Raw genomic sequence first — 23,939 nt, 5'->3', positions numbered from 1 at the left:
TAACATCATTCTTGGAAACGTGGACCACTTCCCTTACCTAAGCAGCCTTCTTTCCTCAAAAGCTGACATAGACTCTGAGGTTAACCATTGCCTGAGTTGTGCCAGTGGAGCCTATGCCAGGATCAGGAAAAGAATCTTCGAAGACTGCTATATGGAGCTGAGTCATGGACCACCCACAGCAAGCACCTGAGAGCAGAGCATGGAACAATACTATCAAAGATCCTTGCAAAAAATTCTGAGGAGCAGCTGAGAGGAACGTTGCATCAGCATCTTGGAGGAGGCCAACATGACCAGCATCGCCACTACTATAATGCATAACCAACTTCGATGGACGGGCCATGTCATCCGTATGCCCAACACATATCTCCCCAAACAGATCCTGTGCTCTCAGCTGAAGGAAGGTAATTGATGAATTGGTGGACAAAAGAAACGTTATAAGGACAACATCAAGGCCATTTTGAAGCAATTCCATATTACTTTGAGCAATTGTGAACACAGTGCACTGGACAGAAGCTCCTGGAAGAAATCTGTGCAGGATGGTGCTGCACATCACGAAACAGAACTCCGCCATGGCGACACTCAAACCTGGGAAATGTCCTTAAACCACAAGACAGGCTGTATCAAGAGTACTTAACTTTAATAAGCATGACAAATTCACCTGTGCCGACCTATTCTCCAGAGAACAATTATTTAATTGAGCCCATGCGTAAGGGATAATCTTAATTTTAATGAGATTCCTTGTGGCTTTAGAGACAGATAATTTACTCACTATGGATTAGTTTCAGGAACAACACAGTTCACTACTATTTTACCCTTTGCTACAGTAGTAAATACACAAAAAGTGGGGGTTATCTAACATCACTTCATGCCAAAAATCCCGAAGTATGGCACAGAGCCACTGTCAACAGGGAAGTGTTAGATTTTATTACTCCATCCTAATCCTCTAAGCCTCCTAAATCCTCCCGATCATGGTCTTGAGATGCTGGATGGATGCATGATGGTTAATCCCTCGTTAGAAAAGGTTATGCTTTGCCCTCCTGCTATACTCATAGCGTCTCGCCATGGAGGAGCTACTGATACCTGCAGATGCCGAAGAGGCACCTCCCGAGCCTGGCATCTTCTTCTCTCCGGCGGGACCGGCTAAATCCCCGCTGGAGAGAATAAAGGACTTCATGGCAAGCACGTTCTCGGTCAGCGTCAGAGAGTATGTGAAGGACTACATCAGGCAAAACGGGCTGCTGACGCTCTCGGTTCTAGCTGTGATGACAGGATGTGTCCTGGGCTTCACTCTAAGAGGTCTGGACCTCTCCACACAGGTAAGGCTTATTAAAGGTGAATTTTAGAGAAATAAATTACTATAGAAATGTTACTGAAAATGGAAACAAGGAAGAAATTGCAAATGTACACAAGTTGCAGTTGTTGTAGTGATGAATTTTAATAGGCTAGGTACACATTAAACATCTTATATATTTCTATGGTCAGAATAATTTGTAATGCTTTTAATCAGTTAAACACAGATGTAGTACCAATGTTAATTAGTTATTTGTAGACAATAAATGCTTTATAGATGAAGCTCTTTACTTGGAGACGTGTGTGTCCTGTCTTGTCTATAAAACTTTGGTGTAAAATACTATACTATAGCTATAGTCACATTGTATACATCTTTATGTATGATTTATTTTTTGGCAGTCAGATAGTGGATGGAAAGTGAAGTAAGTCAGGCTGTGTGTCGGAGCTCTCTATTGGCTCCAACAATTTGATTTCAGTTTTGGACAGTCTCTTAATAGAGCATTTGGCAAAAACATATATATCAATATAAGGAATATTTCCTGTTGTGCTAAATGAAAATGAAATAAATTACTTTAATTACTTTATTTATTTGCATATTTTTATATATATAAATCACTAAGGCACACAGGTCACATGATCATAAACCCCAGAATTATATCTGTACAATGTGAAATTTTTACTATAACTATGTTGTGATGGAATGAGGTATGTAGGTTTGAATGTTAGTAAGCACTTAAGGACATCTGTGCTCAGGGATCTAATCCCAGACAGACAGCAGTCCAGCAGAGATAAATGGAGGTTGACGTGAGAGTCAGTCTCACCACGCGTGACGTCTGACCCTGCTCAGCAGAGCAAATGGCAACAGTCGGTCAGGGGAAGTAGCTCAGATGGGCTGCTCTCAAATAGCAAATTCATAGAAGGGCTTCTTACTGTTAATTATATATGTATGTTTAAATAAATCTGTCACAATGACAAGTTCTTATGTGCAGTTGAGTTGTTGTATGCAAACATTTCAATTTTCATTTGAGTACTTGTGATTATTATATCTGAAAATTAATAGCAGTTGAATTTAACCTTTAATTTTACAGTAATCCACTTAATGAGAGGGGTTTTTATATTTACGACAAGCAGACAATTGGCATTGACAGTAATATTTTGAAATATTACAGTATTACAATTTAAAATAATTGTTTTTCATTTAATTGTTTTTAAATTGTAATTTATTCCTTTGTTTTAAATTTTCAGCATCGTTACTCCATGCTTCAGTGTCACACGATCCTTCAGAAATTATTCTAAAATGCTGATTTGCTGCTCAAGAAACATTTCTGATTTAGTGTTAAACACTACAGTTTGATACACTACTATTCAGATCTGGTCAAAGAATCTAGTGCTCACTGCAGTCACAAATGACAACCAGCTCCCCCTCTGTGGACCTAATGAGATAATCATTCACAACGTCCAATTCATTTTATTTATTTTAATTTTTTTTGTAAAATATGACAAAATATATTACGTGGTAGTAAAACTGGATGACATTTCATCCTGTGTTACCAACATAAATCTTTTTTTTTCTACACTACTGAAAAGTTGAAATTGTGCAAAATTGCTTATAATCTGAAAAGCTCTTTCTCTGTTTTTTTTTTCTCTAATCAGGCAAAAATATATTTCTCCTTCCCTGGTGAGCTGCTAATGAGGATACTTAAAATGTTGATTCTTCCCCTAATCACCTCCAGGTGGAGATTTGAATCACTCTCATCTTTATATTTGATTAAAATAATAATAATAAGTTATCTTACATAAAGATTGTGTGAATATCTTCTCATATCAACTTATACTGTCTGCTTGTAGTTTAATGTCTGGACTGTCATCTATGGAGTCGAAGGCTTGCTGCAGGATGGGGGTGCTGACAGTCACTTACTACCTTTGGACCACATTCATTGCAGTAGTGGTCGGCATTGTACTCGTTCTTATCATCAAACCTGGCTATGGGACACATGCGGAGAACAGTAGAATGGGGGGTGGACAAGTCATAACGTCTGCAGATGCACTGCTGGATCTGGTCAGGTATAACTGTCCAAAAAAATAGTGAAGTAGCAACAGCATTCTTCTTGAACTAACATTCATATAAGCCAAGCAGATTTTATATGGGCTAGATATGGTGTTAAAGGCTTGGACAACTCACGTTCATCTGATTTTAAGGGTCATTAATGGTTCATGTTTAGTGGGTTCAGCAGTGTTCTGTACTAGTACTCTTGATCCAGGAACATGCACTGCTTGGAAAATAAATAGGACAGTTCACCCAAACATGACAGTTCTGTTCTGATTTGGTTTAACACCAGTTTGAATTTTATTTATTTATTTATTTTTGTGACACAGAAAGAGAATGTTTTTCATGAAGTTACAAAGCATGAGGACTGGAGCATTCAGGCTTCAAATATTATACAATAAAAGCATTAAAAGGTGTTCATAAGTATTATGGTAGTATATATGTCTTCTGAAGTCATTCAATGGTTTTGTGTGAGGAACCGAACCAAATTTGCCCTAGATTTCCTTAACATGTTCATGATTTAAGAATCAGTTGATTCAGTTCACAAAATCATTCCCCCAAAAGACATCCCCCCCAAAGACATAAAATGTGTCTCTTGGACACTGTATGTGCCATTCACAGAAAGTGTTCCCTATGTCTAGGGATTTTAGTCCATCGCATACAGTGCAATCCAATTAAAGCAGTGATTAGGGTATTTTAAGTAATCTGCACAAAGGGCCAATTAAGAAGAGCAGGACCCTTCTATTCCCCTCTGCCCATAAACACAGCAAGCTGCTGTTGGACTTGTGCTACTACACATGAAAATAGCTGGCCTAAGGGTTCGTCTCCAGGGTGTATGTCATATCTGAAAGTATAAATGTAGTGTGATATATTCATAAAGACATAGTAAATGAATTAGCATCATACGCTTTAAATATGGCCTTTACACTTTTACACTTATACTTTATTTCCATCCCCAGGAATATGATCCCCTCCAATCTCATTGAAGCCACATTTCAGCAGGTGAGTAGACAGACACTTATCAGCTGATAAATGAGCTTATAAATGTACAGTGTTTTTACTAACAGCATGAATAATACCTGTCAAATTGTGTTGCTGATTTGAAGTATGTTATTTAAATGTGATTTTTACAAGACGTTTTTGAAATTTCTGTATTGCCTCATTCATGTAGGTCTTGAATGCGCAAAATAGCTACCTGGAGACAATCCCTTAAATATTGTTTATTATTCTCAAATAGTGTTGAAAAGCAAGGTCGGTCCAGCCAATGGGCTTGCCAGTCCTAAACGTGCGTGTCAGGACACTGACTTTTTCTATGGATCCGTCAGTTGTAATGATGCAATGACTTTACCGTCACATTGACAAATGGCTCTTTATTTAGAAAGCGGGACTTATTCCATCATAGTGCATTAGTGCCTGCCCACTTTTTCAGCAGCATTGGTTTTGTATTTTTCCCATGAAGCATTGCGAATTAGTTAAATTAGAAAAAAAAGCTGAAGAAATTAAGAATTTATAGAATTTAAAGCTGTTGATAAGTTTTTGCCAAATATGCATAATATATATTCACACACACACACACACTCACACACACAAATATTTAGGTATTCTCATAGCGTGTGGACACTGACTCTTGACTGAATTTTCTGTACATCATCATGGGTAATGAAGCTTTAATTCTGCTATTAAACGTGATTATTGTGAACAATGGCTTCTCCAAGAGCATATGCAATTAATTAATAACCGCAAGGCTCATGACAGGTCTGTCCTTAATTGTGTTGGGTAAAGTTACTTTTAATAGTAATGCATTACAATATTGCGTTACTCCATAAAAAAGTAGTATTTGTATTACTTAGTTACTTTTTATGGAAAGAATTGTTAATTTTGCATTACTTTTTGTCACCTGGTCTAGACTTGCTTATTTGTTTTTTTATTACAATAAACTAAAAAGTTATATTTTTGGCCCTTTCACACCAAAAGTGAAATTAATAAATCTCAGGCTGAAGGACGTGACTCTGTCTCTGCACCTCACAGAAAATTTCTCTCAACACCAGGAGAGGAAAGGTGTCAGTGATTAAATAGGGAAACAAAGTAACTTAGACATTTCATTGTAAATTGAAAAGTAATCCAGTACTAGAAAAAAAGTAATTTGATTATGTAATTAGCGTTACTTGTAATGCTTTACCCCCGACACTGCTCCTTGAACATTTATCAGTTATTGTAAAAAAAAAATCAATCAATCAATCAATCTCTCTATGGAGATTTTTTTTTTTTTTTACTACCGGAACCCAACTGTTGCACTCTATTGCATTGCACTTTCTCCCATTCATAGGAATGTGAGTAAACCATTTTATGTATAAATATATGCAGCCTTTAACGATACCTCAAATCATGCGGCTTATTGGCGACTTTCACCTGGTGGACAATAAAATCTATTAGATTTGTATTGTAGGATCAGGATAGAATACTTAGAAAATTGTTATAACCAATTTTATACAAGCAAAAACCACATGATTTCCTAAGAAAAAGTAAAACCTAGTTTTGCATTATCACCACACATTTTCCCATTTAACACTGTAAAGCTGCTTAAAGCAGCATATAAATAAAGTTGAATTGATTTGACTTTTATATTTTGTTGTTTCAGTATAAGACAGACATTATTCCAATCATAAAAACACCGGTGAACACAGGACGCCCAAATTTTGTCTACTTGATGCCTGATGAAGACAACCCAAAGGGTCGGACGGTGCAGTTGGAACTAACACCACCTCCAGACATCGAGTATAAAACCCGTCCAAGCAGCAGTCAGCAGATGAATGTACTCGGCATTGTTATTTTCTCAGCCACAATGGGTAAAACATCTGCCTTCACCTAATGAAGCATCTTTACTAAGTAAAACCATGATCAAATGCATAACTATAAAAATGACTTTTCATTTAGGTCTCTTACTTGGTAAAATGGGTGAACGGGGAGCTCCTCTGGTGAACGTTTGCCAGTGCATCAATGAGTGTGTGATGAAGATCATTAATGCAGCTGTATGGTATGTACTGGTGTGAACACTGTCATACTAAAAAGTATGGCTATCAAAATACGCATCAATTTGTCATACACAGGATTTACGGATCACCTGCGTTTAAGAGCTGTCACACACTACAACATGCTGCTCTAGTGTGGGGTAACAACGATGTCACCCCATGTGTTACACTCCAAAAAATATTAAGGCCTAAATTTAAAATGTATCCATTTGAATTGCATAAAAAAATTCTCATAAACTAATAAATGAAACCGATTTCTGGACTCAAAATAAAATAAAATTAATAAATCACTTTGTAAGTAACTTTTTTTTGTTCAGTTCTCAGTAGACTGAAAAAAAATTTTTCACCAAATTTCCTGTTTTACTTGAAATGCATCACATTAATGAAGTACAATAGAATTGCAAGTTTCATAGTTAGACATTGTTTATCCAAAAATGTCAATTCTGTCTAACTGAAGAATTTGAACAGCAATGTTCTTGAGAATTATATAATTCATTAATAACTCCTTCTCTGTCTTTTTCAACAGGTATTTTCCTTTTGGGATCATTTTCCTTGTAGCTGGCAAAATCCTGGACATGAGTGATCCCTCCACACTTGGGAAGAAGTTGGGCTGGTATGGGTTGACGGTCATGGCAGGCCTGTTTGTGCACGGCCTCATCTTGCTTCCATTCTTTTATTTCATTCTGACATGGAAAAATCCTTTCACATATATCAGAGGGCTTCTGCAAGCCATGGTCATCGCCCTCGCCACGTCATCCAGGTAAGATGAACTCCTCAAAAAAATCTGTCAATGGCTTGTCCCATCTCCATTAAAATAAGTAGAAATGTATTGACTTCATGACCTTGTAAGTGTGAGAGATTCTCTCTGTTTCCCAGTTCTGCAACGCTGCCCATTACAATGAAATGTTTGCTGGAGAACTGCCGAGTGGACAGGCAGATTGCCCGGTTTGTGCTGCCAGTGGGAGCCACCATTAACATGGATGGAACGGCGCTTTATGAAGCAGTCGCTGCTATTTTCATTGCCCAGGTCAATGACTACGAACTGGATTTTGGACAGTTGGTCACCATCAGGTACTTACAGAAAGACAAAGATGTAACCAAATATAGTCAGGTTTAGTGGTCGACCGATATATCGGGACTTTTATTTTGACAGTGCTCAGAAATCCAACACCTGAGAGCAAAGGGCTCCTGTTCTCTGTCTTCATTAGTTTACTGTCTCTGTTTAACAGTTCTAATAAATTATTACACGGAACAAAGTTAGTAAAGGGCATGCAAAAAAATATAGCCTTTTCTTTTCTATTAAAGTGAAGTAAAATCATAATAATCATACTATTCTGATTTCCTCCAGTATAACAGCAACCGCTGCCAGCATAGGAGCCGCTGGAATCCCTCAGGCAGGCCTTGTAACCATGGTGATAGTGCTGTCATCTGTTGGATTGCCAGCGGATGACATCACGCTGATTGTGGCCATTGATTGGATCTTGTAAGTTGCCATAACTGCCATTTTATCTGCCTGAAACAAAAAATAAATAAAAATAAAATAAATTAATACAGTTCATGATAGCTGTAATCAATGTATCAACTAAATTAAATATAAATAGTAAATAATATAAAAATAAATATTAAGAGTAAATTTTAAAACAATGCATGAGGGAAATAATAATAATCAAATCAAAAATAAAGTCTTCTACCCTTTCTGGTTTAAAGAGATCGCTTTCGAACAATGATCAACGTGCTAGGAGACGCTCTGGCAGCTGGAATCATCGGCCACTTGTGTCGAAAAGACTTCCCACCTGACAAAGCTGTAAGCTAACATTTGTTTCCTGTTTTCTTTTTTTCTTTGGGTCAGTGACATGACACTTTTTTTTTCTCATCTGCATCTGTGAATTTATTTAAAAATACATTCAAACTAAAATGTATGCATATAACCTTTCTGTAGAACAAAAAAGTAGAGCATGGTGCTAAAATGTATACCTTGAAGGCATTGTAAGTTGCTTTCAGATAAAAAGTGTCTAAGATGTATAAACGTGATGACTTGCTAAGCATGCTTGTAATGATGCATGATTTTAATTTCTAAATTAGTATTTATAAACTTTATGACAAGGCAAGGAATTTTAAGGTTTTACATGCAAATGTCCTGAAAGCCTTAATGGTATTTATGAATTATTCTCAATGTTTATATAAAATTTACCCTTAACCTTGAAAATATATTTAAAATATTTGTTTCTTTTTTTAAAATAATGATTAAGATTAAACTCACCTGAATCCAACATGAATGCAAAGAGTTCTTTTTTTTTTTTATATTTTCTCATCTTTGGTGTGGACAGTCAGACATGACATTGACCCATTTACAAACCTTTGTGGTGGAAGGCTTTTGTAGCATCATGCTTAAACTTGAGTTAATCTCAAAATACCACAAGCTTATTGATGATGTGACCACCTTGTTTTCAGGCGAAAGCAAATGGAGCTGCACAGGACAGCCAGACTGCTCAAAACATGGAGAATGTGCCTTTAACTGAAGTACCACTGCTGGGTGGCAAAGACTGTATATTGGAGGTGGTCGGGGACACAGTTTTTGAACGACCCACTGTCTACTACAATATATGTCAGGTCTGAGTCACCAGACGGATGCCTTATACATATCCAAAAACCTCCTTTCTACCACTGTGCCACAGAGAAGTACAGAAAGAACACATTCTCTGGTTCTTCCAGCTCTGCTTTTTAAAACAGACTAATTTTGGCTGTTTTGTACAGCTGAATACATTTAGGCAGTGTTCCTTTCCCTATTCAAAGGAAATGCTTCTATTCACAAGAACAGCCCCCCAACTTTTTTTATATATATTTTTATTCCTCCGCTTTTATGGCCTCTTTTGCTGAAGGTACAAAAGTTATTGCATGCTGGCATGCATTCGGCAATTTTGTCCTTCAGGTTCAGGCTGATGTTACAGTCAAAACACGATCCAGAACTGCGATGACATCATTCAACATCTTGAAGGTGATTGGGAAGGAAACTGAGTGACATTTCAAAATGCACAGTCAAAAGCCAATTATCCAGGATCACGTGCAACACGTGTATTTAATTTTTTTACAACAGCATTATTGTGTATTTTTGTGTAATGAATTTGAAAAACGTTTGTAATGATAATAAAAAAAATATATATACTGAGATAGAAAAATGGATGTTATATTTGCGCAGTGATGTTATGAGAAACGGAACGCACATGTGGACAGATGGTTCGAGCGGTGACATCGGATTTAGTTTCGGAGAAAACAAGCAGAGCTTACGTCTAATTAGACAGAGCTGCTTGCATCAGGTTTAAAAGCTCAGGATGATCAGTCCAAAGAACATTAATGACAAATTAGCCATTCAGAGGTTATGACCACTTAAACTTATTCAGCTGGGACAAAACAGACGTATGACCATGTTCCAAAGCACAGCTGACCCAATTATTACAGCCTTAATCCTAATCGTATTCGTAACAAATTTTTACGGAGTATTTCAGGGTTTCTGAAGTTTTTAAGGGTACATTTCGATACCTTTTTAAGTCCAAGTAAAGACAATTCAAGGGAAAATACATCAATACGTTCTGTAAGTGTAAATGTCTAAGGAGCAGAGAAGGCACATTAGCAACACTTTAAATCTTGAAAATACACATTCCAACAGAGCTCCATGGAAATAACTTTTATTGTACCTTCTGATCACGCTGCAAAAAGCGATGAGCATCCTTAGTATTTCTGTCGTTTTCCAGTGTAAATGTCTAAAGACTCTTAAATCATGATATACTAACAAGCAAAATGATTTTTTTTTTTGAGAAACTGATCAAAATTAAGTGAGTTTGATTAAAACAAGAACCAATATCTGCCAATAGGCTCAACCTAAATGTACTTAATTCCAAAGAAAAACTACTTTTCTTTCCCAGTTGACATTTCTTTAGTATAAACTAGAAAAAAAAGAGACTTAATATACTTAATTTGAATTTCACATAAATATAAGTTGATTCCAGGATGTTTAGATATTTGCACTGAAAAACAAGACAAAAGAATATTGATGCAAAGCAAAAACATTTAATGCTATAACTTCATGAATTTAATACCTTTCGCTTTGAGACTTAATTTGTGAAAGGGCGAATTAGGATTGTGGCGACCCACAGAAACCCTGTATTTGCACATGCAAAAAACGGGGGATATTAATACAATTATAATTTTAAAGCAAGACAATAAAATACTTCACATAAATAGACAGCTAACAACTGAACAGTAAACACGAAGTATGCAGTGGTAATAATGATTGCTGCAGTCAAACTGGAGCAGCAAGGGGCTCTGAATTTGGAATAACTTTGATACTATAGCTTCCAAACGTTTTCTTTGGTAAAACTTTGATAATTTGTCTGCATACAGTAGGTCTGACAGACTGTAAATGAACCAGTTTAACCCCATGACTGCATGAATGCTAGTGTAACTTTAACTTTTTTTACCCAACAGCTTTTGCAAAGTTATACTGTAATCATAATTTCACAGGACTCCTAAAAAGAAATTCTTATACTCCACAAGTCGAATCAAATCGTTTTTTCCAAATCTGCTCATCTATACTTAAACATGACAGAACTCAAAACAATATAAATCAGATAATGTAGTTAAGTAGAAGGTTTGGCGAAGATAATCAACAAAAGAAAGAAAAAAGAAAAATTGGCCCATTATAAACACTTAACCATTAAGCTAACTGGAAGTTCTTTTTTAACTGTTAACTCTAGAATGAAAAGTAATGCATGAACGTAACAGTACATTTTTACAACAAAATGGCATTTATTTGAATGAAAGACATGGAACATCTTGCTACAAGACTTTAGGTCACACTACCAGTAAAGACCCAAAGCATGACGTGAACAATTACTGATGTCATACTTACCGACAAATGAACATGCACACAAAGTATAGTGCTGATCTGCAAACTGGATGTTTACTAGTACCATGTGATATCTTGAGAACAATAAAACACAATTCTTCACCTTTGTGTGGCTCTACATGACAAGGTCTCAAATAGAGATTTCTAATTTCACATTAAAACGTACGAAGCTGCATTTAGGATTGACTAAGTACAGACTAAAACACTACATTAAAATGCACTATTAATGTAAATTCCGCAAGGAAATGTGTAATTCTAGACTTAAACTTTCAGCCATGTGCCTACAACTCTGCTCCTATCAGCCTCAAATGTATCCAGAATTTGTCCTAGACCTTAAACACAATTTAGGGAGTGAATTCAATGCAGCTTAAAAAGAGAATGAAAAAACTAAAATTTTAAAATGCTCCTTTCAACCACCTTCCAAATAAAACAAGACAGACAAAACAAAAAGAAACATGCTGTTAAATGCCAAAAAAAAAAACTTTAATATCAAACAAAATAACTTGATTTTAAAAGCAATGCAAACTGCAGTGGAAAAAAAAAAAAAAAAGAAATCCTAGATGACAATACTTGCGGTTTTAGATTGAACTACCAAACAGGAAAACTAAAACACTTAAAAGGCATTTGCTTTACACCAAGTTCTTTGGTCCTTCCAACGTTCTTTTACCTTACAGATGGGTGAGCAAGAGCACTGAAGAATGGGACTGGTCACTATTTACAAATGTCTAGAAGAGTCTGGGACGTGTAGGTTGTACTGACAATAAAGCTAAAAGCTTTCACAATATAATATAATGAAGAAAACAGGACCAAGAAGTCCAGAGGGATTAAGGGAAGAGGGATTAGAAGGAAAGAGCAACAATGCCATGATATCTTTAAGGCATCATAATTTATCAAAAAAAAAACACACTAGATATATATAGATATATAGCTTAATCTTTTAAATTGTCCAGGGTTTTTTCTCAACCCCCAGAGTAAAACACTAGCACTTATTTCACCCCAACACAATGTATGAGTATGTTTATGTAGACAGTCAACAATGAAATCTTCAGACAAACCTTCTTTCGGGTTCTCTTATGACAAAAAAAACAACCACTCCCTTTACTTTTGAGACTTGCTGGTTTTGAATGACACTTGTAGGACTTTGTCTCCCATGCGGTATCCATTCAGGCTGGCGATGGCCATTGCTGCTTCCTCGTAATTTGTCATGGAAACAAACCCAAACCCTTTGCATTTGTTGGTGTTAAAGTCACGGATGACCTTGACATTGGTGACAGCGCCAAATGGACCAAACATCTGCCAAAGGATGCCTTCGTCTACATCCTGACCCAAATTGTAGATGAAGATACACCATCCAGAGGAAGAGCTGCTTGACGCATTCATACCAGAGGCTGTGCCGCCGCTCATGTGGTCAACACTCATGGGTGAAAACCTGCCAGAGCAAGAGATGAATCACCTTTATTTATATGCAAAGCTTTAGTCCGAGAGCTTTCTGACCCTCCATTGAAAATTTATGTATGGTATACTGTCCATGTCATTAATGACAATTTTCATTCTTGGGTGAACTATCCCTTTAAAAGTACAGGAAGCGTGTTTGGCTGTCTCACCTGAAGCGCTGTGCCTGGTGATGAACAGGTCCACCGAACCGACGGGATTGAGTGTGGTACAGCTGAGAGAGCAGCTGGGAATTCTTGGTCTGGTTTGGATTGGCAGCAAACTTCACTGTGATTGGTTCAGAGGCACCAGCTGGTTTGGAACCATTAAGATCTTTGATGGCTTCCTCTGCTTCAGACCTCTTATCAAAACGAATGAATGCAACTCCACGCGACAGACCTGAAAAGTAAGAAAGCCCCCAAAATGAGTTGAGACCCAGAATACATTCAAAATGGAAAATTGCAGAGTGCAGGACAGAATTATTACCAGAGGCCTGATCAACCAGTATGCGCGAGTTTATGATATGCCCATACTGGGTAAACATGTCCTCTACATCCTTCTGTGTCATGGTCTTGGGTAAACCGCTGATGTACAGATTGGCATCTTTGATGCTGTCAGAGCTTGGCCGGGCATACGAGACCTAATTTAATGAAAGAAAATAACAGCATTAGAAACTACTTTATTAATCCATCATAAAAGAAAAATGTAAGTCATCCTGTTTGCCCCATTACTGATGAAACTATGTAGTTCCATTGTGTCCAAAGCATAACCTCAGATCTGAATTTCACATATGAAATATAAATTAAAAAACTCAGAAAAATAAAATGACTACTATGTGACTACTATTGTGCACTTCATATAGGGTATGAATTAGCTTTTATCATCGGTGTCTAAAAAGAAAAACAAAACTTTCAATTTGAATTAAACTACAATGCTCAAAAGTAAAAAACAAAAACGATAATAAATAAAATAAAAATAAGTGTCTGGGACTTCAGCACAGGGCTTTTGTTCGGCACAATGTCATACTCAAGCAAATGACTACAACAACCACACAAGAGAAATGAAAATGGCAGATTTCAAAATAAAAATATCACTGACTTCAGTATAATTCTGTACCGAAATTAAACCATGCTAAGTCAAAGACAGCCAAACAAACAGATTAGAAGAGCAAAAGTCTTGAGACAACAAATGTCAGGAAAAAGAAAACTAAACTGAATGCAAAGAAAAGGAAAAATAAAGGAACAATTGTTGAAACTCATGAAGTTGTTCATTCCTTACAGAAAGCAGGCAGGACTGGAACACGGTCCTAACTGCTTTGAGTCTAGTGTACCAACATGGCATCTACAATTTAACACATGGATACAAAAACACCTCGTTGCACGTTACCTTGATAGTTTTAGACTGTAGTCTCAGGCCATTGAGTGTATTGATTGCCCTTTCTGCATCATTAGGGTTAACATAGTTAACAAATCCGTACCCTAAACTGTGGCCTAGAGAAAACAAAAGGGAAAAAAAACAAAATAAAATAACAAACGTTCGTCCACATCCTGCAGACTATTCTTTCTGCACAAAAGAAACATTGCAAGCTATTCTAGTGAATGACAATTGTAAAATAAAAACAGTTACACGTTCATCAAAAACAAAGTTTTGACATCGGGCAAGAAAATGGTTAGGATACAGAAATAAAAACCAAACACCAAAGAGTCTTCATAGAATATTTTCTAAAAAAAAACAAAAAAAAACAACAACACATACCTTCCTTCACCTCCTTAAAAAAAAAAAAACCTTAGTAGGCATTTATAAATGTTTACGTAAATAAAATAATGTACACTAGAACATCAATTATACATCATATTTCAATGTATATTAAATTCCACAGATAGTGAGATGCTGTGGGCAGAGAGAAAAAAAAAATCTAGTCAAATAAAGCTAATGGCAGATGCATGAAGATGGCACCAGACTGACATCATAAGCCGCATTTCCACTGTCGGGTCAAAAGCGGGTGTGCTAGTGTTAGGGGTACTCTGATTGATCGGCTACCGAGCACAACCGGCTGATAATCGCTTTGGGATGATTGATCGGCGGTCTCTAAAAAAGCCGATCTCAAGCTGATGATGCATCTGCCTTGAGAGGTTTGGCTCAACATGCAGCGGCTCCTTCTCAGTCTCTGTCCGGCATGGGTGAAATAATTATAATGCTTTAGGTGAAGTACAATTTATATTTCTTCATTAAATAACTGAAAGTAATTTGAAAAGTTGCACTATAAGTGAGCTCCACAGTGCACACTTGACACACACTATCGAGGCAGTGTCACACCGTCACTTAAGTTTATACACTGCATTTTTTATTAATGCCAGTGTTTAAACCAAAGTAAATATGAAAATGCATTGACACAAATGTAGTTATTACACCATAAATGCATATAATTCAATTCTACTCTTTCAAAGTCAACACAAAGGCTATGGCTTTTTAGCTAGGTTTAAAGGAAAAGAGCACTTTTAAATTTAAGGATTTAATTTTAAAAATTTCTCAATGTTCTTTATGAACTGCAGGATTGCTTGTAATAAAGTTTCCATTTAGAATGTTTGTGATAACATAAGAAAAGTAGTTTAAATGTTTTAAACTTAATATCAATCTACAAGTTAATGCAAAAGTAAAAAGCACTGAATAATTGATGAAAGATTGTATTACTGTACGGTGTAAAAAAGAATCACAACGTTAACCCTTATTTTTGAAATTTTTCAAAAACTTAACAATACACTGTGGGCAAATTCACTACCCTTTCGGTATGTTTGTGGATGAAAACATCCACTAAATTAAACTGCTGTAAAAATGTATCAGATAATTTTTTTTTTTCAATTTCTTTGCATAAATCTATTAAATCAACCTCAGTCCTGATCAAAACTACCAAATTTAAAAAATGTTTTACAAAGTAAAAATTAAAGTTCATAAATGATGTCACTGATTTGGAAAAAAAAACACCACAAAATTACATATTTTCAATTTGAAAAAGTGATTTTGGACTGGATTTTTTTTTTTACCTTTTAATCACAGTCTTGGGCATGTCAAAGATTAGTAACAAGATTGGCTGTGATGCATTGCTAGTTTTTGTGCAGCATTAGATTTTATTTTTTTCTCCCTCATTTACTGTTGGTGGCTGTTTTTGCCCCATTGACTTCCATTATAACGACATTTTTTGATTGCAAAGCCATGACATCATATAATCATGCATTCTTGATTGTTTGTGGTTTTCCCTTTTGGGAAGAGGTCAAATTTGTTATTTTTACAGTTGATCACTACACTGTAAAAAAAAAATCCAACTTACAGTTTGTATTACAAACTCAGTTTGTTAATTTAAGTTAATTCAACAATTTAACATTAAAAAAAGTTGAGATAACACAGAAATGTAAGTTAAATAGAAATTTAGATCAATTTGTTACACCAAATTTATATTTCAAGTTAGAACTACTAACAACTTTAAGTTGGTTATTAGTATTGCCCACAAAGGCTGATGAGCATGCGCAGTTCGATCACTTTTTTATAAACCACGCCATTTTAATTTCTCCCGTTTCATTTTCGAGTTTCCTTAAGCGGCATCTGTTTATTCCCTCATTGTGATCGCTCTGGTAAGTGTAGTTCTATGTGTATCAATTCACAATATGATTTAAATTAAGTTTGTTCACAATATGTGCTTTTGTACAACATAGGTTGCCTCAGGTCAGACGTCGCCTATTTTTTCTGCCTGACAGTGTAAGTTAATCTCTCCGGTAGGTGCTGTTCTCCATATAATATTTACCATAAGAGTTGAAATATGTTTGTTCAAAATATGTGCTTTTGTACGCCATTTTAGAGTTGCCTCAGGCGGCGCCCAGTTAACGTTGGTCCGTCATTGTTATCACTTGGGTAAGTGGTGGTTCTTGCAAATAACTTAAGAGCTGTTTTAAAGCTTATATTCATAGTTTTTTTTATTTTATTTTTTTATTTGATATTCGTTTAACCAACTTGCTTGCTTTTAGATAGTACTTTTAAGGGATAGTTCACCCAAAAATCATAATTATGTCATTAATAACTCCCCCTCATGTCGTTCCAAACCAGTAAGACCTCCATTATCTTGAGAACACAGTTTAAGATATTTTAATTTAGTCAGAGCTCTCAGTCCCTCCAATAAAGCTGTGTATATGGTATACTGTCCATGTCCACAAAGGTAAGAAAAACATCAAAGTAGTCCATGTGACATCAGAGGGTCAGTAAGAATTCTTTGAAGCATCGAAAATACATTTTGGTCCAAAAATAGCAAAAACTACGACTTTATTCAGCATTGTCTTCTCTTCCGTGTCTGATGTGAGAGAGTTCAAAACAAAGCAGTTTGTCATATCCGGTTCGCGAACGAATCATTCGATGTAACCGGATCTTTTTGAACCAGTTCACCAAATCGAACTGAATAATTAGAATTGGTTCGCATCTCCAGTATGCATTAATCCACAAATGACTTAAGCTGTTAACTTTTTTTAATGTGGCTGACACTCCTTCGGAGTTCAAACAAACCAATATCCCGGAGTAATTCATTTACTCAAACAGTACACTGACTGAACTGCTCTGAAGAGAGAACTGAAGATGAACACCGAGCCGAGTCAGATAATGAACGAAACATAGACTCCTTCTCGAGTCAAGAACCGGTTGCATCGGTTTTCGGATCACCAGTAGTTCTTTCGGACAGTTCGATTCACCGGTTCTTTTGCGCTCGACGTAATGGCGTATTCAGAACGTATTCAGTCAGTGTACTGTTTAAGTAAATGAATTACTCTGGGATATTGGTTTGTTTTAACTCAGAGGGAGTGTCAGCCACATTTAAATAAAATTTTTATAAAAATATAGAAAGTTATTATTCTTTCTACATGTGCTGTATATACGGTGACTACATATAAACAGAAACAGACTCGACTGAATGAGCAGGCTATGTTCATATTGCTTTATTTCTAAGGAACTAATTTTTCAATCCTGATAAATTATGATCAATGCATCACTTATTATTGTAAAACATTGAAGCTTTTGGATTTAAATATTTAACAAAGCATGCAAACAAACGGCCACTTTTATCATGTTCGTTTTGTTCATGCTAGTTCCAGTGACTTATTTCTTATTAGTTTTTGGATAACTTCTCTTTGATGGTGAAATGATGGTGTTGCATGACGTTGTTCCTGAGAAGCGTGTGAAGGGAAGGCTTTAGTGAAGAGCAGCAGAGCTTCTGGCCCACCGGAGGAAATGCAGCGTGATACAGGTCCATACTATTAGCCCCGCCCTGCCCATTTAAAGCACTGTCCCGACAGTGGAAAAGCAGCTATTAGAACTCTTCCAGGTACTCCACACTTCAACTGGAAATTGACAATTGTCCTCAAAAACAATAGGAAAAAACAACAACAGCCAAAAGAACAAAAAGACAATAAAAAAGCTCATTTGCTTATACACTTTGCACAGAACAAGACAGGATTCCCACACCATTGAAGGATAAAAAAAAAAAAGTCGTAGTTTTCAAAATGTCAAATTAGTTTTTGCAAACTCCACACCAGAGTATGTGAGTGAACTGGAGTGTGAGCGGCGTGATTATTGATTGGAGCGAGGAGTGGATTTTTTTGACAGTCATAGTTGTGGTTTTCACTCTCTCGGAGATCGCTCCATCATGAACACAATTAATACCAACAGTGCATATTATAACTGCATTAAATAAAGAATTCACACATTGGCTAGCTTAACATATGTGGATCTCAAATAAGAAAGAAGGTGAAGGTTATATGGGGTGCTTTCACACTTCGATTACTGGTCCGAACCAGAGCTCAACCATCTCTTTTAAGTGGACTCAGGTACGGTTCACACCTGAGTTCGGATGACAGCTTTCAAATCATCCAAACGTATCAAACTCTGACATCAAATTAACCCAGTTGAGCAACAAAAGTGCTAGTGTGAAAGCACCCATAATGACAGCAAGGATGTGCAGGAGGTCATATCTTAAGCATGTTTATATGTAGCATGTGGATACTCAAAACTGATTGGGTGAATTTACATTTTAAACAATTTATAGTACAGGTACACTGCTGCACATGCACACAATACACAAGCTCGCACATTAACGTACAGATTGCATGCACACAGGAACATTGAGTGCAGAATATTATTGTCAATGTGGTCCTGTGATTTATGAGCTTAAAAACTGAAAAGTTACAGGATGTTATTTCGGTTTATAAAGTAAAACCCTCAGCTTCGACATAGTAGAGAGACGCTGCACAGACAAGCAAGTTAAAGAGTCATTTAATACATATAATTCAGCTTATTGTAGTGTTCCAATTAACCACTTTAAAACTAGGGATGCACCGAAAATTCGGCTACCGAAAATTTTCGGCAGAAAATGGCATTTTCGGTTTTCGGCCGATAGACTTTTATCACCGAAACAATACGGCCGAAATGTTGTGATGACGCAAGCGCAGGAGACTGAGAGAAAAAAAGACTCGTGTCTGCACCAGATGAGGGGCATGCACCCTCGTTGTCTGATGTGTTCAGTGGAATTCTGCAAGAAAGGGCCTCAAATAATAATAATACGTTGGCTATTTTGTTCTTAGGCTACTATATATGTGACATTATATATATATATATATATATATATATATATATATATATATATATATATATATATATATATATATACACACACACATACTATCAGATTGTAGCCATTTTCTGCTAGATTTCTGCTTTAATTTGATAAAAATGTTTATTTATGCCCTGGCCCTATTTAAATACACTCTCTCAAATATTTCTTAAATGTCAGGCAGATGACAAGCTCAACTGCTCATCAGATAGATGGGTATCTGTCTGAAGTCCCCATCCCCAGAAGTGATAAGCCTCTTGCCTACTGGAGAAGTAATGCACTTTCTAGTCCTACAGAGAAAAAATTCAAATGCACTTTGTTTTTATGAGATAACCGTTCATTTTAAAACCTTTCTGCAGGCCAGTAGGCCTGTACATTATTATTTAATATACACATGAGTGGGATACATTTTTAGTTTGAATTTTATTTTAATACTGTGCATTGTTGCAATGTGCTTAATAAATATTTGCATAATTTGTAATTATGTATTTTTATGTTTTTTTTATGTATATGTTAGGTTTAATAATTTATGTAATTGTAATTATCTTTGAAACTTTAATATTTATGCAATTGCAATGTCTTAATTTTAGTAAAGTTAGTACACGGTCATAGCAATAAATGCAATGGTACTAATAATTGGCATAATTTCTTTCGGTGTTTCGGTTTCGGTTTTCGGCCTTGGTTTTGTCTTTTTCGGTTTTCGGTTTTGGCCAAGAAATTTCATTTCGGTGCATCCCTATTTAAAACTATTGTTCTAGTATTGTGTATTTATTTTTTGTTTATATAATTTCTGAACAGAACTTTATATTTCAAAACGTACTAAAATACTTTAGCCGCAAAATTCGTCATGGAGCGGAGGGGTGTTTCTGATCAGTTGAGCGAGGCGTGGAAAATGGTGAACTCTGAGCAGAGCTCGAACGGAGTGATTATTGAACGCTTGGGAGTGTGGAGGGGAAACTGTTGCCGCTCCACTCTGTTCACATACTCTGATCCACATCAAGAAAACATTTACAGAAAAACAAATGTGCTTGACTTCAAAGTCAAATCAAAACTCAGCACATTGTGGGAGGACTCCAAGTCTAATCAAAAGCTCATTATTAAAATCGGACCAGTACCATCTTTACACCTTTTTATATAGAGGTGAAAAAAAAGAAAGAAAATTTGTGACCAAAATGTTTACTGGAGCATAAAACATACCACAGTGGACAGTGAAAACCTGCCACAATCCTGACCCAAGCTTCAATAAACTGGTCAAAAGAAGATCAAAGATTTGCATTGCATACATATATATATATATAAAATAAAACTTCAAAATACTGAAAAAATAAAGCGCAATCCCAATAGAACTTATAATTGTGAAAATAAAATATTCCTCACCAATAAAATAAATGCTGGAAATATAAACAAGAACTTAAGAAAACACACGACCTTTCTCTTCATGTAACACTATCACATAGTGTTGAGACGTACCTGCCATCTTGTCTCTTATGAGTTTGGCCGACTCCACCTCGCCAATGCTGCTGAAGAGACTCCGAAGCTCCTCCTGACTCATGTTCTGGGGCAGGTAGTTGATAATCAGGTTGGTTTTCGCATCGCTCGGCTCATCGCCCATGTGGTCCTCGTAACCATTCGGCATGTCGTATACTTCCTGCTTCAGAAAAAGTAATGCATTGTGACCAAACCATCAAATTTACACTGGCAGACTAAAACCTAAAAAAAAAAAAAAGAAATGCAAGTAGAATGACCAACAATATCTGACATTAGTCTACACATAAAAATAATGGCCAATTTTACCTTTACTGAGCTGGCACCCTTGTGTGAGTCTCTGTCATTACCCTGGTTCTGAACCTCACAAACCTGCAGCAACAAATCAGTTGCAACATGATATAAATATAGACCTAAATAACACCATGCAATATATAGCTATTTGCTAACTTTAATTCCTGGCCTTTATATTTATACAGGGCTCCAGACTGCGAACAAATAGTTGCATTTTACGACCATTTTTCCTGCTGGTTCAGCTAATTTCTTTAAGAGGTTGCACTGGTGCAACAGCAAAATTTTAATATAATTATATGTAAAATTAATGCACAGGCGATTTCGTTAATGGGGCATCCAGTCAGTCTCTGTTTTTATGAGAAACATCAAACGGCGAACAAAACAAAGCTTAATGAAACTATGCTACCTGAATGGAGCAGCGCTTAGAGTGTAGAGCCTGGTTTATACTCACCGCATCAGCATGAGTGCGAAAGTGCACACAGCAAAAATATTGAGAAAACGATGGATGGTTTTCAAGCTAAAGTAAAGTAAAAGACCGCTTCTTAAACCAGCGAAGGTCAAAATGTTTTTTCCCCCCACAAAAATACCAACATGCAAGCACCATCACCGACCAAGTTTAGTTTTACTCTGTTTTCATTTTGAAAAAAACTCTATCTTTGCGGTTTAAAGTTACGCGTTACGCCATGGAGGCTCTCCTTTATTTTGTTTATTTATTTTTTATTTGATTCCTCAGTGTTTGCTTAACATTCTGTAATTTATTAGTCAGTATATAATACAGCATGTGGTGTATGCCATGCCTTATCTTATTCATTTTTGTTAATAAACATTTTGTAAGCTAGTTTGTCATTCTATCTTACTGTTTTATTGTTGGTATGCTTTTTAATTAAGAATAACAATAAATCCATCTTTTGTTTTAGTCTTTGAAAGTGAAGTGTGTAAATGTATGCAAGCAAAACATAGACAGTTATCTTTTCTTGTAAAATGTGACAAGATCTTGAATTCGAAGTGAAAGCACCCGAAGTGCAGCTTATAAAAAAGCCAAAGAGGAACTCTGCTAACTACTTTAGTTTCCATAAATTTCATCAATAGTCCACCTGCCATCAGTGGTTCAATCTGAATACTTTTTGTACACAGGAGTTGAATTGTTGAACAAAGTCGTGATTTTTGTTTTCTTCGTGTACAAAAAGTATTCTCGTCGCTTCATAAAATTCATATTGAACCACTGATGACAGATGGACTATTCTGACAACGCCTTTCATACTTTTCTGGACCTTGACAGTTTATTTTACTTGACAGTCAATGGGACAGTCACAAGCCTCCCGGTTTTCATCCAAAATATCTTAAATTGTGTCCCGAAGATGAACAAAGCTTATATGGGTGATTAATGACAACATTTTCATTTTGGAGTAAAGTATCCCTTTAATGTTTAAATTTTTTTTTGTGGCTCTTTTGTTTTTACATTTTTTTTAAAGTATCGGTTCAGGCACCGGTACCATTTAAAAAGTATCGATTTGGCACTGGTATTGTAAAACCTAATGGATACACAAACCCTAGCAACCAACTGAGAAAGTTAGACACAAGAGAGCGACCAGTGGGAAGAATGAGTCTGGAGCCCTGTTATACTACACACATAACCAATAAAGTTGAAACTAATATCATCAAATATTATAATTTTGTTTGAACCAAAACTTAAGTTTTCATTTAGCTGTAAACTGATTAAGTTCTTATAATTACATTTGCCCTGTTCAAACTTGGTCTGCTGTTCAGGTGTTGTGTCCAAACTGATAAATGAAACCTATAATAGTAAAGTTCCTAAGCAACAAGCCAAAGTTTTATATTTTTGCTGAACATTTTTCTACTTTTTACTTTTGTTCATGGTGAAGTGCAGCTTCACTGCTAATGTTTGACTGATATCGTTGTTGCACGGAAAAACAGATGCTTAAACTGTAAAAACCTATCAGAAAAGTGCTAATTAAACATCACTGTTTAGGTCAATAACTTCAGCCCTACAAAACTAGTTTTGGCCATAACCAAAATTTATTATTTTACTATCATTCCGGTGTACAACCACTTGCAATTCTTTCAAATTATCAATCAAATAAATGAACAAACAACCCAATAAACCAAAACAACGACTGTTCAGGGAAACATAAATTATTAATATATTAATATTGAATTGTTATAAAGTAACTCACCATTTCACTGAAGAATTGGAAATAGAATTTATTGGAAATAGAATATTTATAGTGGATTATAAATACTTACTTTTAAATATCTAATGTGTCCTCTTCTGACGGCCATGTAGACACTTTACAGCTTCAAAATATTTAGTCTGAAAAAGAAAAGAGTAAATAGTAAAAGGCCTTGCAGTAAAAGCACATTCTCTACTAAACGATGCCTCGTTACGAGCCGTAACGTTACATCAATCGGTTCAGAGCAATATTTCCCACGTTTTCACTAGCTAAGGAATTCCTAACACACACACACACACACACACACAAACTTAAGCCTACTCTTTACGATGAAACAAACGCTTACTTATCGATTTATTGCTAAAATGCTAAACGCTTTGCTAAACGTATGCATGGACGCTAGGCTAGGCTAACCACATTAAGCTAGGCTGCAGACGGACAGCGCGAACGGTTATAAATAAATAAATCAAAATTAATAACAACAACATTGCAATAGCACCACAGCCCACATATAGATTGGTTTCATTATTAGCTAAACTCATTTTACAGATTATAATGATACTTTCAACGCTTCAGGCCGCTCTTTTGAGGCCCGCTAACAGTGCGCGCAGTCCGCACATATGAAAAA

At 36.0% G+C, this 23,939-nt stretch overlaps 2 protein-coding genes across 7 annotated transcripts; one reads left to right on the top strand and one right to left on the bottom strand.

Moving 5' to 3' along the window:
- The first annotated feature begins 485 nt into the window (after positions 1–485).
- LOC132119345 (excitatory amino acid transporter 5-like) lies at positions 486–9,425 on the top strand. The gene is made up of 11 exons (XM_059529211.1): positions 486–1,316; positions 2,944–3,023; positions 3,139–3,354; positions 4,297–4,339; positions 5,976–6,183; positions 6,272–6,371; positions 6,893–7,126; positions 7,243–7,437; positions 7,715–7,849; positions 8,074–8,170; positions 8,818–9,425. The coding sequence occupies exons 1-11, from the start codon at positions 1,062–1,064 to the stop codon at positions 8,980–8,982; spliced, it is 1,728 nt and encodes a 575-aa protein (XP_059385194.1). The 5' UTR covers positions 486–1,061; the 3' UTR covers positions 8,983–9,425.
- Positions 9,426–11,149: 1,724 nt separating this feature from the next.
- On the bottom strand, positions 11,150–23,444 carry LOC132119359 (ELAV-like protein 1-B). Of its 6 annotated transcripts, none has more exons than XM_059529232.1 (7): positions 23,385–23,440; positions 21,135–21,197; positions 20,811–20,991; positions 14,087–14,190; positions 13,187–13,340; positions 12,874–13,099; positions 11,150–12,698 (listed from the first exon to the last, which is right to left on the bottom strand). In XM_059529232.1, the coding sequence occupies exons 1-7, from the start codon at positions 23,418–23,420 to the stop codon at positions 12,368–12,370; spliced, it is 1,095 nt and encodes a 364-aa protein (XP_059385215.1). In that variant the 5' UTR covers positions 23,421–23,440; the 3' UTR covers positions 11,150–12,367. The 6 variants fall into 6 exon arrangements, with proteins under 6 accessions (XP_059385215.1, XP_059385216.1, XP_059385218.1 ...); XM_059529233.1 differs by having other exon boundaries at positions 20,811–20,988; XM_059529235.1 differs by lacking the exon at positions 21,135–21,197 and having other exon boundaries at positions 20,811–20,988; positions 23,385–23,444.
- Positions 23,445–23,939: the final 495 nt, after the last annotated feature.

This window comes from Carassius carassius, chromosome 38, assembly GCF_963082965.1.
Source record: "Carassius carassius chromosome 38, fCarCar2.1, whole genome shotgun sequence".
NCBI lineage: Eukaryota > Metazoa > Chordata > Actinopteri > Cypriniformes > Cyprinidae > Carassius > Carassius carassius.
The sequence above is the reverse complement of the archived record's forward strand: the minus strand, read 5'-3'. Positions and strand labels throughout refer to the sequence as shown.

Coding starts and splice junctions, on each gene's coding strand:
- LOC132119345 (XM_059529211.1), top strand. CDS start 1,062: ATGGAGGAGCTACTGATACCTGCAGATGCCGAAGAGGCACCTCCCGAG. Junction 4,340..5,975: donor TTGAAGCCACATTTCAGCAG/GTGAGTAGACAG, acceptor TTGTTGTTTCAG/TATAAGACAGACATTATTCC. Junction 6,184..6,271: donor TATTTTCTCAGCCACAATGG/GTAAAACATCTG, acceptor CTTTTCATTTAG/GTCTCTTACTTGGTAAAATG.
- LOC132119359 (XM_059529231.1), bottom strand. CDS start 23,420: ATGGCCGTCAGAAGAGGACACATTAGATATTTAAAA. Junction 20,989..23,384: donor GACACATTAGATATTTAAAA/GTAAGTATTTAT, acceptor TTTCTGAAGCAG/GAAGTATACGACATGCCGAA. Junction 14,191..20,810: donor CATAAGAGACAAGATGGCAG/GTACGTCTCAAC, acceptor TGTTTTCTCTAG/GCCACAGTTTAGGGTACGGA.